The 24,375-nt window shown below is 44.9% G+C and overlaps 1 protein-coding gene and 1 long non-coding RNA gene across 2 annotated transcripts; one reads left to right on the plus strand and one right to left on the minus strand.

Moving 5' to 3' along the window:
- Positions 1-7,397: 7,397 nt before the first annotated feature.
- Positions 7,398-18,401, minus strand: LOC309375246 (phospholipase A2 inhibitor NAI-like). The gene is made up of 5 exons (XM_081920854.1): positions 18,208-18,401; positions 12,928-13,053; positions 10,883-11,026; positions 9,404-9,541; positions 7,398-7,890 (listed from the first exon to the last, which is right to left on the minus strand). Exons 1-5 carry the CDS (start codon positions 18,350-18,352, stop codon positions 7,682-7,684), a joined length of 762 nt encoding a protein of 253 aa, XP_081776980.1. The 5' UTR covers positions 18,353-18,401; the 3' UTR covers positions 7,398-7,681.
- Positions 18,402-18,560: 159 nt separating this feature from the next.
- On the plus strand, positions 18,561-24,279 carry LOC309375377. Its single transcript, XR_014170876.1, has 3 exons — positions 18,561-18,802; positions 22,046-22,270; positions 24,153-24,279. It is a non-coding gene; the product is annotated as an uncharacterized lncRNA (long non-coding RNA).
- Positions 24,280-24,375: the final 96 nt, after the last annotated feature.

The raw sequence follows: 24,375 nt of genomic DNA on the forward strand, positions 1-24,375 counted from the left end.
TCTTCTTAGAGTTGTATAGTCACTTATCTCCTTGCCTCAGGGGTCACATAACTCCATACCCTTCAACATTTCTCTCATGAAAATAGCGACATCCTAAGGAAAAGTGGGACACTCCAGGATCAAATCAGAAACTGGGATGGATTCTGTAAACCTGGGACTGTCCCTGGAAAATAGGGACACTTGGAGGGTCTGGGTGCAGTGTCAGGGTTTTAGAGGAAAGTTTTCTCAAAATGAGAAATGTGTTAGAATGGGAAGGGACAGATTCTTCCTTCCCTATTTGATATCCAACATCATTCTCCTGCCCCTGCCACCTGGACAACTGTAGCATCACCAGCCCTCGAGTAAACCAGCTTGCCTCAGGGCTTGCGTGAGAGGCATTCCAGAGGCACCTCTTCACTCTTGATTCGAGTTTCTACTGAAATGAGGCTGCATTTTAATGTTGTACTTAATCTTGTTTTTAAGTTGTATTTTAATCAGTTGTTTTTACCTGGTGTTAACCGCCCTGAACCCGGTCTTGCCTGGGGAGGGTGGGCTATATAAAAAATTATTTATTATTATTATTATTATTATTATTATTATTATTATTATTATTGACTACCAGGAAGGTTGGAGTCATCCTGGATGAAACATGAAGGAGAAAGGAGAAAACGCAAGCTTCCAAGTGGTTAAATGCTCAGATCTGACAACACATGGAAGGTAGCTGCTCTCACAATACCACTGTTGTCTTTGAAACATCTGGGAAGCAGGGCTCATGGATTCTGCAAAGTGGTGGACAAGGTATGTTTCTCTGGTTGCCACCTAGCGGTCATAAGGCATAAGAGGTTCCTGAGAAAAGTTGGACCTGAGCTGTTCAAGGCCTACATTCTTAGGAGTGGTTCCAAGATGGCTGAGAGACTGAAAGCTGTAGAACAGAAGCTAAGAAATGGGACCAGTGACTGTTTCATCAAGGCTGCATAAATATTGAGACCAGTTCCAATTTTGCGGGGGATTTTTTTGCTTGTTTATTTTTGGGCTTACCTGCTTAGGATCAGGCTTGGCTCTTTTTACTCAAGGAAATGAACAGGCATATGACTTCCCTGGAAACATGCATTTTTGTAACATTTGTTCATTTTCAGATACACTTGTTGAACAGGGAGCAGCAAACAGCAAACAAACCAGCCCAATACATTTTGACACCTGAGGCAAGCCACAACATTGTGTCCCCCCTCACCAGGGAGGAAATGGGAAATAAAGACCTATACAGTGGTACCTCAGGTTAAGTACTTAATTCGTTCTGGAGGTCCGTTCTTAACCTGAAACTGTTCTTAACCTGAAGCACCACTTTAGCTAATGTGGCCTCCTGCTGCTGCCATGCCACTGGAGCACAATTTCTGTTCTTATCCTGTAGCAAAGTTCTTAACCCGAGGTACTATTTCTGGGTTAGCGGAGTCTGTAACCTGAAGCGTATGTAACCTGACGCATATGTAACCCGAGGTACCACTGTATTGGGAACAAGGGGGGAGGAGACCAGCAGTGCCTCCTATTCACCAAGAGGCCACTGTAGAGGCAGAGGCAAGGAAGGGAAGGCAAATCCAGCCATCAAAGAGCATGTCACAATTGTTGCGGCCACTGCGGAAGTGCTAGCAACAGGAGCAATACATTCCTGGGAGGCTGAACCTGCTGCCCCTATACATTTTGCCACCCAAGGCAGTTGCCTCCCCTTGCCTCATGAGTGGATTGGCCCTGCCCTAGACCCCACAAAGGCTGTAGAATCTGTCATACCCACACATCCTAAAATGGCGTATCCTTGGAGTTGGCTGCCATTTCTTGTTTCTGCCAAATGAAAAACAACTCTCATTGGAGCTTCACTGAAAATGCCACACTAGTGCTCTCCAACCCTGCAAACATGCACATAGGAATAAACCCACAATCATCTGGAAAACGTGCAGTAGGTGGCAGCTACCAATTTTAAAAGTCAGCAGCCTACCTCCGACATTCATCTCTTTACAGCAACACCACCAATAGGTTCCCTGTTGCAATATACAGTCGTACATTGGAAGTCGAACAAAGAAGGCCCTCTTTCACCAAACCCTCTTATTCATTGTGGTAACAAGTTCTGTAGATAACTATGAACTGCACGAACAAGTCTTTTTTTATTATCTGTGGCAGACAGCAGGGACAGTTTTTTCTTCCTTTTTGCTATGTTGGCTCTAGGCTTGCCTAGCTCAGGGATCTGGCTGTTGGGCTTATCTTTGAGATTGATCGAGCTTTGCAGCCACCACAATTTGAGGCCTTTCCATTTTCTACTGTGATGAAGCAAAGGTGAACTGTTCCAGAAGCTCTGCAAACGCCATCTTGGCAGTCAAAATAACCCCACTATTAATTGGTAGTTGTTGTAACCTTGAACTCATATATGTTTATGTTCACTTGCTATGATACGGGCTAATTGGCTTGCTTTGAGGCTATCGTTATCTGGGGGCTTGGGAAAGGGAAAGAAAGGGAACCATGTGCAAGATCTGGGTACAGTGGTACCTCAGGTTAAGTACATAATTCATTCCGGACGTACGTTCTTAGCCTGAAACTGTTCTTAACCTGAAGCACCACTTTAGCTAATGTGGCCTCCTGCTGCTGCCATGCCACTGGAGCACAATTTCTGTTCTTATCCTGTAGCAAAGTTCTTAACCCGAGGTACTATTTCTGGGTTAGCGGAGTCTGTAACCTGAAGCGTATGTAACCTGACGCATATGTAACCCGAGGTACTACTGTATTTGCCACCTGAGTCCTCATTTGGTCAAATGAAGCAATGAGGAAACCCTGTCAAATTGGCTTATGCTGCTTTGTGTATAAATTGTTGTTGTTGTTGTTACCCCACCCATCTGGCTGGGTTTCCCCAGCCATTCTGGGTGGCTCCCAGCAGAATATTAAAAACATGGTAAAACATCAAAAATGGAAAACTTCCCTAAACAGGACTGCCTTCAGGTGTCTTCTAAAAGTTGGATAGTTGTTTATTCCCTTGACATCTGATGGGAGGGTGTTCCACAGGGCGGACGCCAGTACTGAGAAGGCCCTCTGCCTGGTTCCTTGTAACCTCACTTCTCACGGTGAGGGAACCGCCAGAAGGCCCTGGGAGGTGGACCTCAGTGTCCGGTCTGAACGATGGGGGTGGAGATGCACCTTCACGTATATGAATATATGAAAGTTTGTTTGGGCATGGACAAGTCATGAAGACCTGTCACTGTTGTAGTGTCTGTCCCACAGCTCTGCACAATGTTCTTAGTCTGCATCTTTCTTTAATAAAGCACTAGAACCGATCACCCCAGCATTTTTTGATGTCCTTCTTTGGTATCCCTCTACCCAACCACTCAAACAGGCCCTACTTTGGGCTGGTGGACCTCAACTACCACCTCAACAGGACATCCTTATTTTATCGGAGAAATGTCGTAGGGTATGCAGTAGGAGAACTGAGGCTGGTAGCCTTTCTTCCCCTTAGCGGCAGCTGAGGCCTCCACTGTGGAAGACTCCCTGCTCTTCTTGACGGGGGTCTGGGTGAGCTTGGCTGGAAGTCAGAACACCTGAATAGACCCCTCACATCCTTCACATTTATGAGTCCTCAACATTGAAACTGGGCTGAAGTATCACAGCTGTGTGCATGGACCTTCTACAAACCCACCAACCTACCCTATATTTGTGTTTAGGAGAGGAGCTGGTAGAATAATCATTGAGACAGGAGGAGGAGCAGAGTTAAGCCTTTGACAGCTGGAATATGTTTTGAAGCTGTGGGAAGATGGAGGAGGGGATTCCGCAAAGTGCTCACATGCAGTTGATGCTGTCTTCAGGAGATGATGCAATGGACTCCCCAGCCTGGGCTGATGGTTTGATTCTACTTTGTGGTTGAGGACAACAATGTGTCATAGGTTTGGCCTGGGTGATATCAGTGGGTCCCTTCCAGGCCTGTGATTCAGTATCTGCAAGGTTAGAATCTTCAAGCGGAAACTTGCATAGTCAGGCTAATCTCGTTGCAAGATAATGGCCTTAGCTGATCAGCAAACTCCCATTGCTAGCACCTTAAAGTGTGGACCAAGTTCCCATAGTGAAAACTAAATGATGGTGCTCTCTAGGAGGATGAGAGTGGGTCGTCTCCCCCCACACACACACACATTACTGGATGCCAAATAATCCCAGAAAGGCTGGCAGGGTCTTTCTGTGAATGAGTTGCTGTGCCTGTAAATGAATGATCAATTTTCTGTCTTCTGATAAAGCTAAAACCTATATTACAAAACCAAATAAAATAAGTGAAAAGTTCATCAGCAAAACATATGCAGCGATCATTTCTATTTCATTAACTGCAGCCATCCAAAACATTCTGATTTCGGGACTTGCCCAACATGAAATTTATCTTCAAGATTCTGCTGGAATCTTCAATTACCGCCAACAGTTTTGCAAGTGGATTGTCAGGATCGAATGTGCACAAAGCTACATGACTGGCATATAAATTAATATTGATTTCTTCTTGTGTGACTTTCACAACTGTAAATAGCAGCCCATTCCTTAACAGCAGTTGTCGGGAACCTTTGGCCCTCCAGATGTTTCTAAACCTCAACTATCCCTGCTGATTGACTGTCAGGAGTGCATGCAGCAGCCAGGCCCTGTGACTGGTAGGGCCTCACAGGATTGGGGCCTTCCTGAGTTTAGCCTGGAAGGGCAAGGCACGGCCGCACAGGTGAGGCTTGACAGAAGACTCGTAGCACCTGGTGGCAAGGGCCAGGAGGGGTATATAAGACCAGCATTTCCCTCTGGCTCTTTGCCACAGCAACACGCTACCCACCTAGCTGGGCTTTGGCTTTGGCTTTCTGACTCCTGGTATCCTGACTCTTGGACCTTTGGCTTCCTGACCCCTGGACTGCTGACCCTGGACTGCTGATTCCTGCTTCCCGACCTCTACCCTGGTCCCAATGTACCAAGCCAGGACTCTGACTGCCTGTAACCCGGACAGTGACATTGGCTATGTTTGCTGGCAGCGATGGCGAGTTTGAATTCAGCAACATCTGCAGAGCTGAATGCTCCCCACACTTGACAGGGACTCAGTCAAGAGAACAAACAGTAAAGAAGTGACAGCCTTGTCAGCTGCCTCTCACAAACTAAGGAAACCAGAATTTACCCCCATTCACTGCAATAAACACCTTTGGATTTTTATATATGTTTAGAAATCCTTTCGATGAGTTCACCTGAAGGCAAACCTATGGAAAATACATGTGAATAAAAATTGCTAGCAGCACATAATAGCTTGATTTATTTATCTCGTTTTATTTAATACCCCAACTTCCAAGCATATTATTTCTTTCACTTACACACACACACATATATATTTTAAAAAGATCTCTGCATGTGCATTTGATGGAATCCACAGGTTCAATACATATGTGGTGGTGGTGGGAATATGGATGAATGCCTCATATAGCACAGTAAAGATACATGGTAAAAAGCCACACAGTATTAGATTTGTTCCTTAATCAACTAAGATACTTCTTGATATTAAAAAAGACAACAACCCAAGGAGCGGTTTTACCACAATACCAGGAAAAGCTGGAAGGTGGGAAGCAGAGGCAAAAACTGTTGGCATTGCTGGCACAGCAGTTCAATTATAGTTTATCACTGGGGAGAGAACTGTGCTTGTAGTAGTTCTCTAAGGCACTTTCCTGTGACGTATATGCCTCCCTTGCGCTCTCTCTCTTTCTCTCTCTCATACACATTGACACACTGGCGACAACTCTTGGGGGCCTGGGTACTCACATTTTTTTGTGGGTTCTCGGCACCAGAAGTCATGTCAGAAGCCTGATGTGACCTCCAAGACAATGTCCAAGGCTTTGCAAAGCATTTGACGCCCCACAAGGCCTCGCAAGTGACGTCCAAGGCCCTGCCAGGCCTCTGAGGTACTTCACGTCAGATGTCTCTCAAGGCATCGGACATGACCTCCGAGGCCCCATGAGGCCTTGGAAGCGCCGCAGCAGCGTGCCAATGTAAAATGGCATCTTGACGTCACGGGTGCCATTGGGCATGTATAATCTGGGGCCCAAGTCACCACCCCTGCATGGACACACACACATTGTGGCACAATTTGAAAATGCAGAGCTTCATCCCTGGGTTTGATGCATACCTGCTGTCATCTATATACCTCCCAATAACAACTTTCTCCTGGCGGTTTTAAAGAAGCTTTAAAAAAAGACCCCCCCCAAAAAAGTTGGGTGAAATGTATGTGTGTGTGTGTATAAAACACTGCACAAAAGTCCAACAGTAGAGAACAAAATCTGTAATGCCTTTAAGAAGTCACTCATCCACTACAAAAGTGGAACCAGGACTGAATTATGAGAGGAGACGACTTCATCACTACAGGAAGAAAATAAAGCAAAGCGCTGTTATCAGTGTTAGCTGCGTAGGGTGCTGCATGCTGTCTATCAAAGGACACCAATTTACCACTTGCTCTCCTTTTTTGCCTCTTTCCCATAACTTTTGTACAATTTTGTGGTGGAGTTGAGCTTATCCTACTGTTGCAAAGCAGCCCAGGGCACTGAGTGCACTTTTCTTCAGATTAAACATTTCTAAATGATGTTTTTTGGCGCTAGTGTATTTCTTTCCAGGGTTGGGTTGGGCATGAACCAAAAAGCAGGTATCCTTCGGAATCTCCACTTCTGCAGCACCGCTCTGCAAGCAATGTGTACATAATCACATATGCTAATGTGCATTAAAACTCATTAAATATAGTGTGCAAAAATGCATGATATTACAGGAAATCGCTTGCAAACTTTGGGTATGTTTGACATACAAAAAATGTATGCTAGGAGAAGTGGAATCTAAAATGGTGATGATTTTTGTGATGTTTATTCCATTTTTAAAAAAGAAATATAATGCAGAAATGTGGAGAACTGAACTACAGTATTATGAACTATTATGTGGTGGGGGAATGGGAGACATTGAGAGAAATGGGCAGATTCACCAGTTCCTAGAGAAAAGCCCTAGCTCAGTGAAAAGGTGCGTGCTGACTATGTGACCCAGTGCTGAATCAGGATGGAAATACCACTGGCCAGGAGGGCATCGCTAGTGACTGCTGGACACTATCCAGACCCAGTTGTGTATTGTACAGACACAGCCAGCCTCCTTTGCCTGCCACCCAATAGTGGCATCTGCTAGTAAAGACACCAACCAACCCTTGGTCAACATCACCCTTTGCTCCTGTTGGAGGGCAGTAGATGTAAACATGAGCTTCTAGACTATGGGCAGGGATGAGGAAGCCTTGTAAGTCCAAGGGCCACATTCCATTCTGCGCAGCCCACTGGAGGCCACATGCCTTTGGTAGGCGGAACCAGAGGCAACCGTTGGGCAACTAGTGAATATAAAGCTCTCCTTTGCATAGGAGACTAGTGTGTGCACATACACTCAGCCATCCATCTCTGTCTTCCAAACAGGCAAGCTAGAAGCATCATCGGAGCACAAAGACACATTCCAGGCAGCCAAAAGCACTCAAATTGGGTGAAAGGGGCAGGGAGGTGTCAAAGGAAGACTCTCAAGGACCAGACAGACAAGACTGGAGAGTGGCCTTTGGCCCTTGCTCTTCAGCATCTGTAGGTGGCCTCAATAACAGCCACAAGCAAGCAGCAAAGAGGAGTAGCTCAAAGCGGATTCTCCAATCTTAGCATCAACTGGGGAATCAAGCAAGGAACTTGACCAGCAGCAGCCCACTAAGGGCTGGGAAGAGGAGTCCGAGGAATCCTGGGATGGTACTGGCCGCCCCATCTGTGCATTTAGCTGACTTGACTTCTTGTATCACATTCCCAAATGTTTTGGTGCCTGTTTCCATTGCTTGACAGGCCAGTTCATTTGCACAGCCCTTGAGGAAGGTGTTTGCGGTTTGTCCTACTGCAAAGAGAATTAAAGGAAACGACAGTCATTTATCAGCAGAGATACTCTATCAGTGATTTCACTTTTCTATTTTGTGGGGGAGTCAGTGGCTGGGCAAGCTGGACAGGAAACAAATTCCAAGAGTGGAACAGGGGGACATTTTGCGGCTTTCATTTGTTCTCTTCCTTGCATGAAGGAGGATAGGTGCTTTTCCTCCCTCCCTTCCTCTCTCCCTCTCCCTCCCTCCCTCCCTCCCTCCTCTCTCTGTGTAAGCATCTGTATGAGAGGGGGAGAGGAGAGGGGAAGAGGGGAAGGAGAAGGAAGAGAAGGGAATTATTGGGAGAGCTGGAGATTTAAACAATCACTACAAATGGCAAAATGCATTTCAAATCAGTAGAGCAGCTTAATACATCAAACATGGCTGGCTCACACCCTCAGGTCTGAGTGAAGTTATTATTTTAACCAGGTCTCTAAATGCCAATACTGTAGTGCCTGCCAGATGTTTGGTGGGAGTGCATTCCAAAAGGCAGGGGCCACCACACTGAAGACCCCTGTCTTAGTGGACAGAAGTGAAGCCTCCAGAACATTGAGCACTATCACAAATTTCTTTGCCAAAGGCTGAAGTGACTGGGCAGGAGTATACAACGTAAGCCATTCATGGAGGCAAGACTTTATTTCTCAACATTTCTAGTAGCATTTTGTGCAGCTCTTTCAAGACAGGTGCTTCATACTGTTGGTATGTTGCTGGGGGAATTCTGCCTTACTGGAAGCTTTTAGGCCAACCTTAAGGGAGCCCTATGTAGTATGCATCACCCTAATCCAATCTGGGGATCACTAGGGCCAAGAAGGGCAATAGACACCATACTATCATAGGGCTGGAAGGGACAATGCAATCTCATACTGACAGATTTCCCAGACCAGTGAAGCACTCACCCACAAAACCCACATTATCCCAGGATTTAAGCTCAGTTTTTTGGCCCCAATCCAGCCCATCACTGTGCCAGGCACCAGCCCATTTCATGCCCACTTGCACCTGATTCAGATACTGTTTAGAAACAGAGTTGGGGGGGGGCATGCATCAATAACAGCATGCTCCACATCGCCTAATGACTTCTCCAGATGACTACAGAACTCCGCAGCATAACTGCATGAATGCTACTCTCTGATGCTGCAAATGGGAATGTAAAGCAGTACCTCCGATACCCATCCCACAGTGTGGTCCAGGAGGATACTAAGGTATCAAAACCACAAAGAGAATGAGGAGTAGAAGTCAGGCTGTCCTCCCCTTGACTCTCTCTCGATCATGGTCACCCCTTCAAGGCAACCCAGACTAATTCACCTCCAAAATCAGACTGGAATTGGTCTAGATGATTGGTGCCTTCAAAAAATGTTTACAGTTGCCATCCCACAGCCCTCTCAATTACCTTCCTCAGAAAACATCGTAGGTGTGGATGAGGCCAGTCTGCAACAAGAGTTGCAGAAATCAAGTTCCTTCAACAAACCCTTATAAGAATAGGTGATTTATAGTTACCTATGGTTGTAGCTCCAGATATCTCAAAGCATTTGGTCTCCTCTCCAGCACATTTGATGGGCGGAAACTTACACTCGGTTCCATCAGGTGGGCAAGTGGAGCATTGCCTTCCATTCAACGTGGTGTTTCTTCTTGGAACTGGAAGAAAGTTGAGAAAATCAGATTTGGGATGTAAGAAGAAACGTGCTGCCAAGGGGATTAGGAAGAAGATCACAAAAATTAAGTGCCTCCCATTCTGCTAAGAAGAAGAGGAGGAGGAGTTTGGTTTTGATATCCCGCTTTACCACTACCCAAAGGACTCTCAAAGTGGCCAACATTCTCCTTTCCCTTCCTCCCCCACGACAAACACTCTGTGAGGTGAGTGGGGCTGAGAGACTTCAAAGAAGTGTGACTAGCCCAAGGTCACCCAGCAGCTGCATGTGGAGGAGCGGAGACACAAACCCGGTTCACCAGATTACGAGTCTACCGCTCTTAACCACTACACTATACTGGCTCTCAGTGCCTCATATGTCTAGAAGACACATTTGACAAGCCAATACCATGTTTTTTGCCATCTTTGGCTTCATACATGGGGGCACCATCTCACCTGAAATGACAGCCCCTTCCAAATTTTGGTCTCCTCCCCAAACTTGGGAGAGGTTCCTCCTGCCCTCCCTCCTTAAACTGTCAGGCATTTGGATTGGCCCTACCACTGAAGATCTGCACTCTCCCATTTCCTCACATGCTTCCAATTCTAGGCCAGATTTCCATAGAGCCAGGGACAGAGAACCTATAGCCTTTCCACTATTGTTGGACTTCAAATCCCATCAGCCTCTGCTAGCCAGTTGCCAGGGATATTGGGAGTTGCAGTTTGCCATCATCGAAAGCAGGGTTTCCCAAACTTGGGTCTCCAGTTGTTTTTTGATTACAATTCCCATCATCCCTGACCACTGCTAGCTAGAGATGATGGGAGTTGTAGTTCAAAAACAGCTAGAGACACACATTTGGGAAACCCTGATCTAGAGAGCTGCAGGTTCTCCTTCTTTGCAGTGAGAATCTTCTTTGCCCAAAATTTTCAGTCTTGTATAGAGAATCTGTTCCTGATGTTTTAGCATCATCCACACAACCTGTTCATTGAGCATTCCTCCTGATATCCTTGCACAAAACTTACATGGGGGGTTGATTCTATCCCATCTTAGTTGAGCATTTGTTCTGATGCACCTAGGGCATTGTTTTTGGCGAAGCAGTCTGGAAGAAGCAGAGGCCACAGTAAAACATCAAATCAATGCTGAGGTTTCCCAAGGGGTGTGGGAAGCAACAGCATTTCTTTTTAAAGGAAAAAGAATGGCCACTTATAAACTGTCACTATTCTGCAGATGGGTGTCTTCTCATTTTCCTGCAACCTTTAGTCTAAATCAGGATGAATCTCAGTGACCAGGTTGTCAGCAAGCGACTGATGAAAAGAGTGAGGAAAGGATAAAGAGACAAGTGGTGACTTACTAGGGGGCCATGTTGTTTTGCAGGCAGCTCCCACACAGCAATGAGTCTCGATTACTGTTGTTCCAAGTGGGCCAGTGTTGATGACTTGGGGCCCTTTGCCGCACAATTTTGATGAGCCGCAACCCTTCTCAAAAACATTTTGGTCTGGGGGGATCAAAAGAAGGCAAATCTCGTGAAATACAAGCGATAGCTTTAGCCTCAATGTGGGCAGCCACCGGCCACACACCCCAGCATATTTAGCAATCATAGCATATGGTCTCAAGGCAGGCCACGGGCCCATCGTGCACCAGTTTCTCGAGTTCATGTTTCATTAAATCCCTAGCCCACCTCTCCCCCGAAAGGAATCCAGGTTGGGAAGCAAGAAAACAGCAAAGAAATACAATCAACAAATGAAACAAATGGAAACCATTCAAGAACAGTCACATGCCCTGAGCTGATAATATCAACGGGGCATCTTTCAGCCATTAAATAAATGCCTAGTTTTAACTTCCTCCTGGGTGTTAATAATGTGGGAAACAGATTACACCTCACCAGGGAGGGCGCTCCAGCACCACTAAGAAGGCCTGGTTGTGGGTCAGTGCCAACTGGGCAGCAGCTCCCACCAGCAAAGCCAGCAGCAGGGCCATTGCAGTTGATAGCAGGAAGCCACTCCTTTAAGTACTTAGATCCCAAGCCATTTAGAGCTGGGTACTAGATATGTGACGGGACATGGGTGGCACTGTGGTCTAAACCGCTGAGCCTTGGGCTTGCCAATCGGAAGGTCGACGGTTCGAATCCCCGTGACGGTGTGAGCTCCTGTTGCTCGGTCCCAGCTCCTTCCTGTCAACCTAGCAGTTTGAAAGCACCTCAAAGTGCAAGTAGATAAATAGGCACTGCTGCGGTGGGAAGGTAAACGGTGTTTCCATGCGCTGCTCTGGTTTCGCCAAAAGTGGCTTAGTCATGCTGGTCACATGACCCGGAAAAACTGTCTGCGGACAAACGTCGGCTCCCTCGGCCAGTAAAGAGAGATTAGCGCCGCAACCCCAGAGTCATCCACGACTGGACTTAACTGTCAGGGATCCTTTACCTTTACCTTTTACTAGATATGTGTTAGATATGTAGCAGGCATCATTCTCATCATTTTAGCACTTTTCTCAATCCAAGTCAAGGAAATGCCCTTTGTTTCTTTGCTTAGTGCTCAACAAAAGCTTCTCTGCGGACAGAAGGTAGGGTAACTGGTTACATTTGGAATCTCCAGGGAATTAAACCACAGCAAGGAACCCAGCTGAACCAGCCTCCCCACCAAGAGGCAAGGTGAGGAGACTGCCTCTTGCAACAGGGTCCCCCAGGGAAGCAGGTGTCCATCTTTCTTCAACCCCTTGTTCCTGACGTAGATCTTCCCTCTTCTCTTCTTTCTTTCTTTTTAATTATTTTTATTAAGTTTTGTTTTGCATAAATCCATAAACATTTTCCATCTATAATTCAAACTATACCCAAGTAACATAGTAAAAGAAAATAGAGAGGAAAAAAATACATAGCCACTAATTATCTTCTGCACCACCCATTCCCCAGACTTGTATTTAATGATCAAACCTTAACAATTCTAATCTTTTGAATTGACTTCCATCCACCACCTCAATTTGGGTCATTTCCCCCCCATTCTTTAACTGCCTTCTTTAGATGTTTTCCATTCCTTGGTACTGTATTAGCTTGTTGGTTATTATAATTGTTCTGTCTTCTGCAAAAATTAATCAAAGCATAATAAAGGTTTTATTTCTGAACAGTGTTTTTCTAGGTAATTTTTATAGCACTCCCATTCCTTAGTGAACTTTTGGCTTGTTCCATTCCTAATTGTTTCTGTCATTTTAGCGAACTCAGTGTATTCAAATAGCTTTAGTTGCCATTCCTCCTTTGTTGGGAACTCTCCTCTTCTTCCCTAGTGAGAATGGGGGGTGGGTCTTCCTCAGATGCCCAAATGTCTTGGCCCTACCCTGCTCCCCACCCAGGCAAGAGGATGTTACGCATTTCTTCAAATCTGCTGATGGCTGTAGGTCATCTCCACTTACCTAACCCAGAAATGCTGACAGTCAACACCCGAGAAACACATGTGTCTTGCTCCTGGGTGCATTGCATCATAGGTCCTGAGCAGCGGCTTATCGGCGAAGTACATTGCTCACATTCTAGAGCCATTCCTGAAAGCACAGGAAATAAGAAAAGTCAATGTTGTTAATTCTCCTTTCTCTCTTTCTCCCGCTTTTTTCTTTACCCAGAGTTAAGAACTCAAGATGCACCAAAACAAGGTGTACTCAAACCCTGGGCAGGTTCCCTCTGGCTAAAGTCATTACAGACCCTCCAAGTGTCCCAATCATCAGAGACGGTCCTGGATTTACAGAAGCCATCCCGGTTTCTTATTTGATGTCCCTCTTTTCCTTAGGACATCCCTATTTTCATCAGATAAATGCTGGAAGGTATGGAGTTATGCAATCACTAAGCAAAGGAGATAAATACCGTAACAATACAACCTTTAGAAGACATTGGAAGACAGCCCTTTATAAGGAAGTTTGTTTTTTTTAAAAAAAGTTTAATGCTCTATTTATTTATTTTTAAAATTGTGAATGAATTAATTTTATTATTTCAGTCACAGACCAGTTCCAGCCCACATACAATATCAAGGAAGTCATAAAACACAATAAAGTCATAAAACATGATAAAGTCATAAAACATCTCCCATTCCAACAAAATTCCATACATTCTAGAAATTACCTTTCTTTTATTTAATAATTCTTTATCTAATGTTGAAATCTCACTTGCAAAACCTTTTTTTAAAAATCTGCTTTGAACACCTCATTTAGTTGGTGGTACTGAATCCACCCTGTTAGGTGGCACTTTATTTCCTCATAATCTTTCAGTTTCAATTTGTTATCTATTTCTTCTAATAAATCCTTATATATGTCCCAGTTTGATTCCATATTTTTTTCCTTTTTACTGCTATCGCCTCTAAGGGTGAGAACCACTAAGGCATTTTAGGTTCTAATAACTCTTTATACTTTTCCCATACTCTATTTTGGTGTGCTCTGGTCCATGGGGTCACGAAGAGTCGGACACGACTAAACAACTAAACAACACCACCAAAAAATTTAAAAAATGGGGGAAAATTGCCCAGAGTTGTTGTTGAGCTTTTTTTACAGGAGGGGGGTTTGCCTGAAATCAATTGACCTAATGGCTGACTCGCCCATGTTGTAACAGCCTCCTAACATCTGACCCCTCGTCGGGAGAAGCAGCCTATTGCCCACCCAAATGCCACACCAACACCCAATCAACACCACCCCTTGCCCCAGACATCAGTAACACGCTGCAGACCATTTACGGCTCACGGCATTGACCAATCCCACATCCCCCCTAGGCAGGACTGGTCATGTTGTGCGGATGCCTGATTATCGTCTTCCAAAGCAACTATTCTATTCCGAACTTAAAAATGGAAAGTGTAATGCTGGTGGTCAACAAAAGAGGTTTATAGACTGTTTCAAGGCAAATCTAAAAAAATTGTAGTATAAACACCGACAACTGGGAAACACTGGCCTGCGAGCGCTCCAGTTGGAGAACAGCCTTTAACAAAGGTGCCATGGGCTTTGAAGACACTCAAACTCAGGACACAAGGGAGAAACATGCTAGGAGGAGGCACGCCTGGCAAATCCACACCGTGATCAACTCCCGCCCAGAAACCAATGTCCCCACTGTGGAAGGACGTGTGGATCTGGAATTGGCCTCCACAGTCACTTATGGACTCATTGTTAAAACTGTGTTTATGGAATACAAACTTACTTGGCTACGAGTGACCGCCAAAGAAAGAAGACCCATGTATAAAACAACCCCCCTATTTTAAACACAGTTTTTCAGTAAAAAAAACCCCTAGTCTTATACATGGAAAAGTACGGTACTTTTCTGCCAGAGTATCAATGAAATCTCAACCCGCCATCCCCCTCTCTCTCCTCATCCCAATTATCTTCTTCAGCCAGTGGGGTCCCCAGGGTAGGAAGGCTATTAAGCTGGGAGACAGTGAAGTGCTGGGGTCAGTTAGCAAACAGAAACCCATCAATTTTCATTGGTTTGGGAGGTCTGGAGACACTGATTGCCTGCACAGTCTCTTTTTCATATTACTTGCATGCAGAGTCCTGATATAACGTAATTACAGCAGCTTCCTCTCCAGCTCCTGTGCCACAGTCAAAATGAGAAATCATTTCCTTGGTGATGAGAGACATTCAGGGTGGCTTAGGGTGTGGTTAGTTGTCTTTGGTTGGCTGTAGTGAGAATAGTTTCTTCTCCTTCTCCTTCTCCCTAATTGTTTTAACCAATTCATAAACCAAGAACTTATACATTGACCACTAATAATGAAACTTATGGTTGTAGATATTTCTTTCCACATTATGCTGTTTTTGTGATATACAGTACATGAGAAAACTTGGTATACTTATTTGTATAACATTCTTGTATATAAAAACCCAATAAATAAATAAATAATATTTCAGATGTTTAGTTTAATCATATCACTTTGTTTCCCTCCTCTCCCAGTGACGGATTGACGTTGAATCCTGACAAGACATAAGTACTGTTCTTGGGGGACAGGGGGCAGGCGGGTGTGGAGGACTCTCTGGTCTTAAATGGGGTAACTGTGCCCCTGAAGGACCACGTACGCAGCCTGGGAGTCATTTTGGACTTACAGCTGTCCATGGAGGCGCAGTTGAATTCTGTGTCCAGGGCAGCTGTCTCCCAGCTCCATCTGGTACGCAGGCTAAGACCCTACCTGCCCATGGACCGTCTTGCCAGAGTGGTGCATGCTCTGGTTATCTCCCACTTGGACTATGCGCTCTATGTGGGGCTACCTTTGAAGGTGACCCAGAAACTGCAATTAACCCACAATGCGGGAGCTAGACTGGTAACTGTGAGTGGCCGCCGAGACCATATCACACCAGTCCTGAAAGACCTACATTGGCTCCCATTACATTTCCAAATACAAGTCAAAGTGTTGGTGCTGACCTTTAAAGCCCTAAATGGCCTTGGCCCAGTATACCTGAAGGAGCGTCTCCACCTCCATCGTTCTGCCCAGACACTGAGGTCCACCTCCCAGGGTCTTCTGGCGGTTCCCTCACCGTGAGAAGAGAGGTTACAGGGCACCAGGCAGAGGGCCTTCTCAGTACTTGCACCCGCCCTGTGGAACGCCCTCCTATCAGATGTCAAGGAAATAAACAACTATCTGACTTTTAAAATACATCTGAAGGCTATTTAGTGAAGTTTTTAAATGTTTAATGCTGTTTTTAATATTTGGTTGGGAGCCACCCAGTGTGGCTGGGGAAACCCAGCCAGATGGGTGGTGTATAATTAATAAATTATTTTTGTTATTATTAGTCCTTGCTGGTTGCAGCTAAGAGTAGGAATTGGGCAATAGTCAGCCAGGGCTCCAGCCAAAGAGCAACAAAACCGAACAGAAAAATTCAGTCAAGGTCCAGGACTTCAAGGCCTGGCAATAATTTTATTTATTCCACTATCCTGCAAACTACTTAGAGGCTTTATTGGAAAACCAATTGTGTTTTTTAAAAATTAAACCAACACCATATATGATGCCTATTCCTTATGCAACTGTCTCACTAAATTGGGGGGGGGGGTGGCTACCTCACAAGCTGTGAATTGCATCCAGCCCCTCAAGTGCTTTTTGGGGGGGTGGTCCCCCACCCCAAATGTCTTTTTTTAAAAAAAGAAATTTCATTTTCTTTTTAAAAAGTTGACAGCTGCTATCCCTCTCTTTCTATGAGTCCATGATCATGATTCCAAAGCTGTTTATTTGGTGGGGGGGGGGGTTTGAGCGTCTCAAAAATTTCCATTCTTAATTTTTATATCAGACTGGGTGTTCTGTCTCATGTGCTGCCAAAAGATTCTGTGGCCCTCCAAGAACCCCCCCCCCCCAAAAAATATGAGAAACAAATATGATTCTAATTGGTACCCCCACTGAGATGCCAAATGTTTTGTGCCCCTGCAAGGCCCCCTCAAATTTGTTCATTTAAAAAAAATAAAAATCTCTCACAGATTCATTGTGATTCGAAGAGGTTTTTTCCTGACCCCACCCGAACCTCACGTTGTCATTTTAAAAATAAACCAAATAGGCCACACCCATTCCTTAACTTGGACACACCCACTTTGACATGTAACTCTCAGAGCTATATGCTACTGCACATTGTCTTTTTTAAAAAAATTAATGCTTTTTATTTCTTTTTCACTTCACACAAACAAAGTACAGTATTATTCAACAATCATCTTCCCACATTCTTTCCCAACACTCTGCTGAGCATTGACTTCCCTCCCTCCCTCCCTCCCTTCAACAGGTTTTCTTACTTCAGTCTCCTTTCCGCAGTTTCTTATTATATCCAGTCCCCGTCGTAAGATTTATTTCATTCCTGCTAGAGTTTTCAAATCTCTACAGTTATTATTTATATAATCCATAAAGTTACTCCAATCTCTTTGGAATTTTGTTTCCTCCTGGTTGACTGTAGTGTCAACAGCCCTTGGAAAAACTACATTACCACAGGGTATGTTTGAGAGGCATTAAACTCTCACCGCTTCCATCTCTCTGACTGCCAGACGGGTGATAAAAAAGCACAGACTCCCAACCCTTGGAATGCTCAGATGTTACAACACATGGAAAGTATGTGCTCTCCTAATGCCTCCCTCTCTCTTTTTTTTATTTTTATGCCTTATCAGGAAATTACATCTCACCGAATCAGCAAAGCTGTGGCAGGTTGTCACAACAGGATGCTTGGCTTCGCTTGTCTCTTTAATTCCAGGCTTGGCTCTTTTCTCCCCCAGCCAAGGCTTTACTCTAGGAAATCAGCATGCATATTATATCACCAAAGATGGATGCACTTGTGGAACGCCCTCCCATCCAATGTCAAGGAAATAAACAACAATCTGACTTTTAGAAGACACCTGAAGGCAGCTCTGTTTAGGGAAGTTTTTACTGTTTGATTCTTTATTGTATTTTTAATCTTTTGTTGGAAGCTGGCCAAAGGCAGCTGGGGAAACCCAGCTAAATGGGCAGGGTATAAATAAATTGTTGTTGTTGTTGTTGTTGTTGTTGTTATTTCCTTATCGCGCATCATTTCCCCATTTCAATATATTGTTGCAGATGCTAATGAGTGGACTCCTGCAAAAGTTCTGCACCCTCTTTGTTCCAACCCAGGGAGTAACGATGATTGTTTTGCACAGAGGACTATCTGTGAAATGAAACATGCAGCATTTTTTACTGGGGCTGCAAAACCTCCCCCCCTACCCCACCCCAAAAAAGTTTCCATACTCACCCAGGGCTATGAAGGCAGCAAGGAGGCTGATGAAAAGGGGAGTCTGCATCATTCTAGATTTCAACTGAGAGCTGTTCACAAGCCTTGAAGACACACACAAAACCAATCCAACCCACACTTCTGCTTCCCTGATGCAACTGTGCATCTGTGTATGTGTAGCTGGGAGGTGGGGAACTGTTCTGTAGAAGAGATCAGTCAAGCTTCCCGGAAAACAAGGAGGAGATGCCAAAGCACCTCCCCAATGGGATACAGGCCAAGTGGGTAGTAGATCAACTTTGCAAACGGGAGGTCTCATGCATCCCTCTCAGTCTGGTTTGATAGTCATCAACTATAGAAAACAATGTTAAAAGCATGAAGGGCTGAACACAGCCAAGAAAGCTCTGCTCACCCCTGGGAAATATGCAACAGCAACAGCTACTATTCTAGGCACAGCCAACCTTTATGGGACTGTGACTTGTGACTTCATTTTTGTGACTTGTTTTTGTGACTGTGTGGAACCCTGTTCAGCTACAGATTGATTGATTGATTGATTGATAGTGTGACTGCAGAAATGGATAAAAGTCCCTCATTCAAATAATGACTATCATCAGTGCAGGTAAGAAAAAATATTAATTTTAATTTTTATCATCTACAATACTGTCTTATTTATTTTATAGTACAGTACATTCATTATTGCTTTCATTTTATGGATCAATAGTCTTCTTAGATAGGAAAATTCATGTTAAATTGCTGTGTTAGGGGTTGTTTTTAAAAGTCTGGAACTGATTAATCCATTTTGCATTACTTTCTATGGGAAAGCATGCCTTGGTTTCAGAATGCTTTGGTTTTGGAACAGATTTCCGGAACAGATTAAGTTTGGGAAACAAGGTACCACTGTATTTGAGCTGAATCTTCCAGCATTCCGTTTATTGCATGTCCTCAAATTCAAGTAATATTCAAATTACAAGAGAGGGAGAAAGTAAGTAAGTAAGTAAGTAAGTAAATAAATTACCAACCAACCAACCAACCAACCAACCAACCAGAAGGCCCTCAGAGCTGGACCTCAGTGTCTGGGCTGAATGATGGGGGTGGAGACATTCCTTCAGGTATACTGGGCCGAGGCCATTTAGGGCTTTAAAGGCCAGCACCAACACTTTGAATTGTACTTGGAAACGAACTGGGAGCCAATGTAGGTCTTTCAGGACTGGTGTTATATGGTCTCGGTGGCCACTCCCAGTCACCAGTCTAGCTCCCACATTGTGGATTAATTGCAGTTTCCGGGTCACCTTCAAAGGTAGCCCCACATAGAGCACATTGCAGTAGTCCAAGTGGGAGATAACCAGAGCATGCACCACTCTGGTGAGACAATGCATGGGCAGGTAGGGTCTCAGCCTGTGTACCAGATGGAGCTGAGAGACAGCTGCCCTGGACACAGAATTCACCTGCACCTCCATGGACAACTGTGAGTCCAAAATGACTCCCAGGCTGCACACCTGGTCCTTCAGGGGCACAGTTACCCCATTCAGGACCAGGGAGTCCCCCTCACCTACCTACCTCCTGTCTCCCCAAAACAGTACTTCTGTCTTGTCGTGATTCTGTTAGCCACCATCCATCCCCCAACCACCTCCAGACCCTCACACAGGACATTCTCCGCTATTCACCACCCACTCTCTCCATGCCATGGATAAGAGAGGGAGAGGAAGGAGCAGGGTGGGGCACCAGCTTAGTCTGCTTGATGGGAGACAAGCTCAGCCACAGTGCCTCGGGGGAACAAAGGGTGTGGTAACCTGGGGAGCATAAAAAAGCTTGGGATGGAGAACATGAAGGATGCGGCCTTGTAACACCGTTCAACAACAAGGAGAACCAGCACACATTTCTCCCCATTTCTCCATGGAGAAACAGGGAACATGTTGGAATACCTAGGGCCCTAAATAAGGATCCACCACCCAGTGTTGGGACACTTGGCCTTCATTCCCTGCCAGAAAGACCATCTCCAGGCTCTCCCTCTAAGCCCCATGGGGGGGGGCAGACAGCAGTGGCATAGCGTGGGTTGCCAGCAGCCAGGGCCACACGGAGAGGGAGTGGGAGGAAAGGAAATGGACAGAGTACACATGGACATTCAACTGCCTAATGGTCTCTGCGTCACCCAGCAGCTGCAGAGATGAGAGAAAAAGAGTTGTTCTGTTGTCTGAAGAGGTCAATTCCTGGTTCACATGGAGAAGTCATTTTCAACAGAGCCCAGCAACGGAAGCACTCACATCTGTATTGAGGCTGCAGTGGTTGGTGAAATTTTGCACCCCTAACCATTTTTGCTCCTGGGGCAACCATCCCTGTGCCCCTCCCATATACTACGCCACAGCCAGGGCCAGGAAAAAAAAGGTTTAACAAAGGAACGGTTCCAAGCATTTCTCCGCAAAGTTAAGGCCAAACAAGTACAAGCCAAATGCAATCCTACTTGTCCTATCTGGAGATATAACATTGATGCCTTAAACCAGGCTTCCTCAACCTTGGCCCTCCAGATGTTTTTGGCCTACAACTCCCATGATCCCTAGCTAGCAGGACCAGTGGTCAGGGATGATGGGAATTGATTGTAGTCTCAAAACATCTGGAGGGCCGAGGTTGAGGAAGCCTGCCTTACAGCATGTCTGATTTGCCTAATCTTGGGGTAGTAGAACCAAACTCATGAGAATAACAGATTATGTTTTATACTTTGTGCATACCAGTTATCAAAGTCACCAGGCTACCTCGGAGCTTCATCTCTTCAAATGACACAGATCACCCATGCAAATGTTCTGCAGCCTCTTTAATCCAGCCCTGGCAAATGGGACTAATTTGGAGAGGGAAACATCTGTTGAATTGGCTGGAAACCTGTACCTTCCTCATTTTAGTATGCTGGTACTCAAAAATATAGAAACTGTTATAAGACAGATCTGCACCTTTTCCCTTATGGGGCACCCAAGAGCCCGTATAGAGTCCTTATGTAGGTTCTCTATCAGTAGGAGAAAATAGCAGAGGCCAACCAGAGAACACCGAGAAGCAAAACAACTAGTAAGCAGGATCTTTATTAAACTGTTGCAACAGGGTGCTCACCCCCCCCCCAAGCAGGAGGGAGGAGGAACCCAGAACAATGGTGCGCAAGCCCTTATATAGACTTTTGAAATTGCCACCCTGTAGCTCAAGACACCCCCCCTCAATACATCATACATACATCACAGAAGGGTGGTCTACAGCAGAATCCTTTCTGGAAGGAAACCTGTTAGTGGGTTTACCTGGACAGCCTGGCCATTCTTTTGTGATGATAAATACTTAATTTCTGAGTCCAGGTCACAGGCTCACCCTATTCATACCCAAATATGCCCTTAAGGCAGGATTTGTGAGCACAGGGACAATGGGGAGGCTTTTCCCATTTCCATCCAAACAGAAGAAGAAGAAGAAGAAGAAGAAGAAGAAGAAGAAGAAGAAGAAGAAGAAGAAGAAGAAAGGGAGGAGGAGTTTGGATTTGATATCCCACTTTATCACTAAGCTAAGGAGTCTCAAAGCGGCCATCAATCTCCTTTCCCTTCCTCCCCCACAACAAACACTCTGTGAGGTGAATGAGGCTGAGATACTTCAGAGAAATGTGACTAGCCCAAGGTCACCCAGCAGCTGCATGTAGAGGAGCGGAGACGTGAACCCGGTTCACCAGATTACAAGTCTACCGCTCCTAACCACTACACCACACTGCAGAGGAACATCTGAGGTCACTGAAAGAGTCAAAATGGTTTTAGGACTGTTTTCCTGTACTGTTTCACACATGTGGTTTATATATTTGTGTATGTGTTTGCCTGGTGCTTTTATGAACATTTGTTTTATGTCTTAGATCTTATAATCTCATAACAGAAACTAACAGAAAGTGCGTCCAAGTCGCAATGCAGACAGAAAAATGCTGGTTGCCGATAGAAGCTAATCTTCTTGCCACACACAACTTTGGATCCTTGGCCCAATGTCAAGCTGCTGATTCATCCTGTTCCCCTCCTCCCATTTTGCTCTGCAGTTTGAGAACAAATATGAAAGTTTCCCACTTTGCTGCTGGCTGGAGTTAATGGTGAGAAGTCATGGAAGTAGATGCTGCAACCAGTAGTGAAAGAGTTTTGCTTGGGGAGGTCGCTGCACTACATGCCAATTTATTTTGTTATAAAATCTTGTGTTTCTGGCCTATGTTCCAGAAGACCCATGGCACTAAGTGGGAAGGAAGCTATGCATTATTTGCCCAAGCAACAACTGCCTCTACCCCTCCCTTTCTCAGATATCTTTAAAGGGAGATGGAGTATTATTTTATCCAGAGTTCTGGAGGGGAGAAGTTGCGTTTAGGTGGTATCTGGGTGAGCCAGGAAGGAATGCAGGGCCTCAGATGGGAAATCAAGGAGAGACGCCTTCTAAATTTAAACAGCCTGTTCCCAAAAGTAACTCTGGTTGTACAGTTACATAAAGTCCAGTGGCTGACAGATGAAAAACAGGCACGCTGCTGTAACACTCCCATCTACGAAACATGAGCCCCACGTTACTGGGGATGAACTCCTCCAGTGTTTACATCTTCATTTACTGTAATACAGCTGCTTCTTCACTCTCATGCAACCCACGCACCCTCCCAGCAATGGGGTGGGGAGAGAATGAAATTATGTACGTTGTTTGTGCATTCCATGGCGCCTTAGGGTAGTGATGTGTGAACATGTCTTAATCCGTTCTGCCATTCATTTTCATCCTGTGTTTTTTTCATTCTCCTGCAATTGGTCTGTTTTGCACGAGAGTTTCTTCCATTCACTGACACAGAAATATACCTTCTTCTCCACCTTTTTTTATTTTGCAAATATTGCAGGTACACGATAGACCTTCAAATCTCAGTCATCAACAGGAAGTGTTACAAATCTATCGCCTTCTTAGCATGTTCCCTTTCAAACATAATTAATTTCCAGAGTGGCAACCCTTTTAAGTCTTTTGCAGAGAAAACAACACAGATTCTTCTGGCACTTAAAATACAAAGTGAAACGGCTAATGGCCCATCACAAAGCCATTAGCGTCTGCCATCCTAATCACATCTACTCAGAATTAAATCCCATGGAATTGAATTGAGCTGACCCCCCAGGAAAGTGGGGTTAGGACTGCAGCCTTGCTTACATGATTTCATTGTTCAGTCTAAACTAGGCATGTCCAAAGTTCATTTTGGGGGCATAATCCGGCCCACTGGTCGGTTTAATCCAGCCCCTGTGGCAGTTTATTTCCTGGGGTAAAATCCTAAAAAAAAACCCTCAACAACTTCAAGCCTTAAAAATGGTTAACAACTTTGGTTGGGCTCATTGGTCGGCCCTCATGACCCTTCACTTCATCAATTCTGGCCCTCTTTGAAAAAAGTTTGGGTACCACTGGCTAAAGGCTGTGCTATTTCTCTAGAAAAAGAGGTGCTGGAGCTCACCATGAACTTCTCCCTTGTTCTCTCAGAATGGCAATAGACTCTGAGAGGTGGGCTCTTGCTGAAAAAAAGCATTCGTAACAAATAGTTGACATTTCGTTCATGCCCTGGATTGTAGGCATATTAAATATTTTACAAGCACTCTAATGTGACTTATTAAAGTCATTTTTGTAATACAGTGGTACCTCAGGTTATGAACTTAATTCGTTCCGGAGGTCCGTTCTTAACCCGAAACCGTTCTTAACCTGAGGCGTGCTTTCACTAATGTGGCCTCTTGCTGCTGCCGTGCCACCGGCATGCAATTTCCGTTCTCATCCTGGGGCAAAGTTCTCAACCCAGAGCAACTACTTCCTGGTTAGCAGAGTTTGTAACCCGAAGCGTTTGTAACCCGAGATACTTCATAAATGTGTATTTTATGCAGGAAATAGCTGTGTTTGCCTCTGCTGAAACATTGAATGAACTTATACTTTAAATATTTGTAGTAAATATGACTTTATGTTTGACACCTTGAAACCCTCAGGTTGTTACTGAAGAGGAGCATAGGCAAAGTCAACAGGTTACTCCATACTCTCCAACATTTATCCGATGAAAACAGTCCTAAGGAAAAGTGGGATATTGAAAAACAGGATAGCTTCTGTAAATGCAGGACTGTCCCTGGAAAACTTGGAGGGTCTGCATGTTTGTGTGCATGTTGTGTACAGCCCTATTATGTTATGTACGCTATGGCAGACTTGTCATTGCAG

The sequence above is a fragment of the Podarcis melisellensis genome, assembly GCF_964234715.1.
Source record: "Podarcis melisellensis genome assembly, chromosome: 8".
Taxonomy (NCBI): Eukaryota; Metazoa; Chordata; class Lepidosauria; order Squamata; family Lacertidae; genus Podarcis; species Podarcis melisellensis.

Excerpts from the sequence above, each read along its gene's own strand:
- LOC309375246 (XM_081920854.1), bottom strand. The coding sequence starts at position 18,352 with ATGCACAGTTGCATCAGGGAAGCAGAAGTGTGGGTTGGATTGGTTTTG. Across the intron at positions 11,027-12,927 it reads TGTCAGCATTTCTGGGTTAG|ACCAAAATGTTTTTGAGAAG; the intron begins GTAAGTGGAGAT and ends TGATCCCCCCAG. Across the intron at positions 9,542-10,882 it reads CAAAACAACATGGCCCCCTA|TTCCAAGAAGAAACACCACG; the intron begins GTAAGTCACCAC and ends ACTTTCTTCCAG.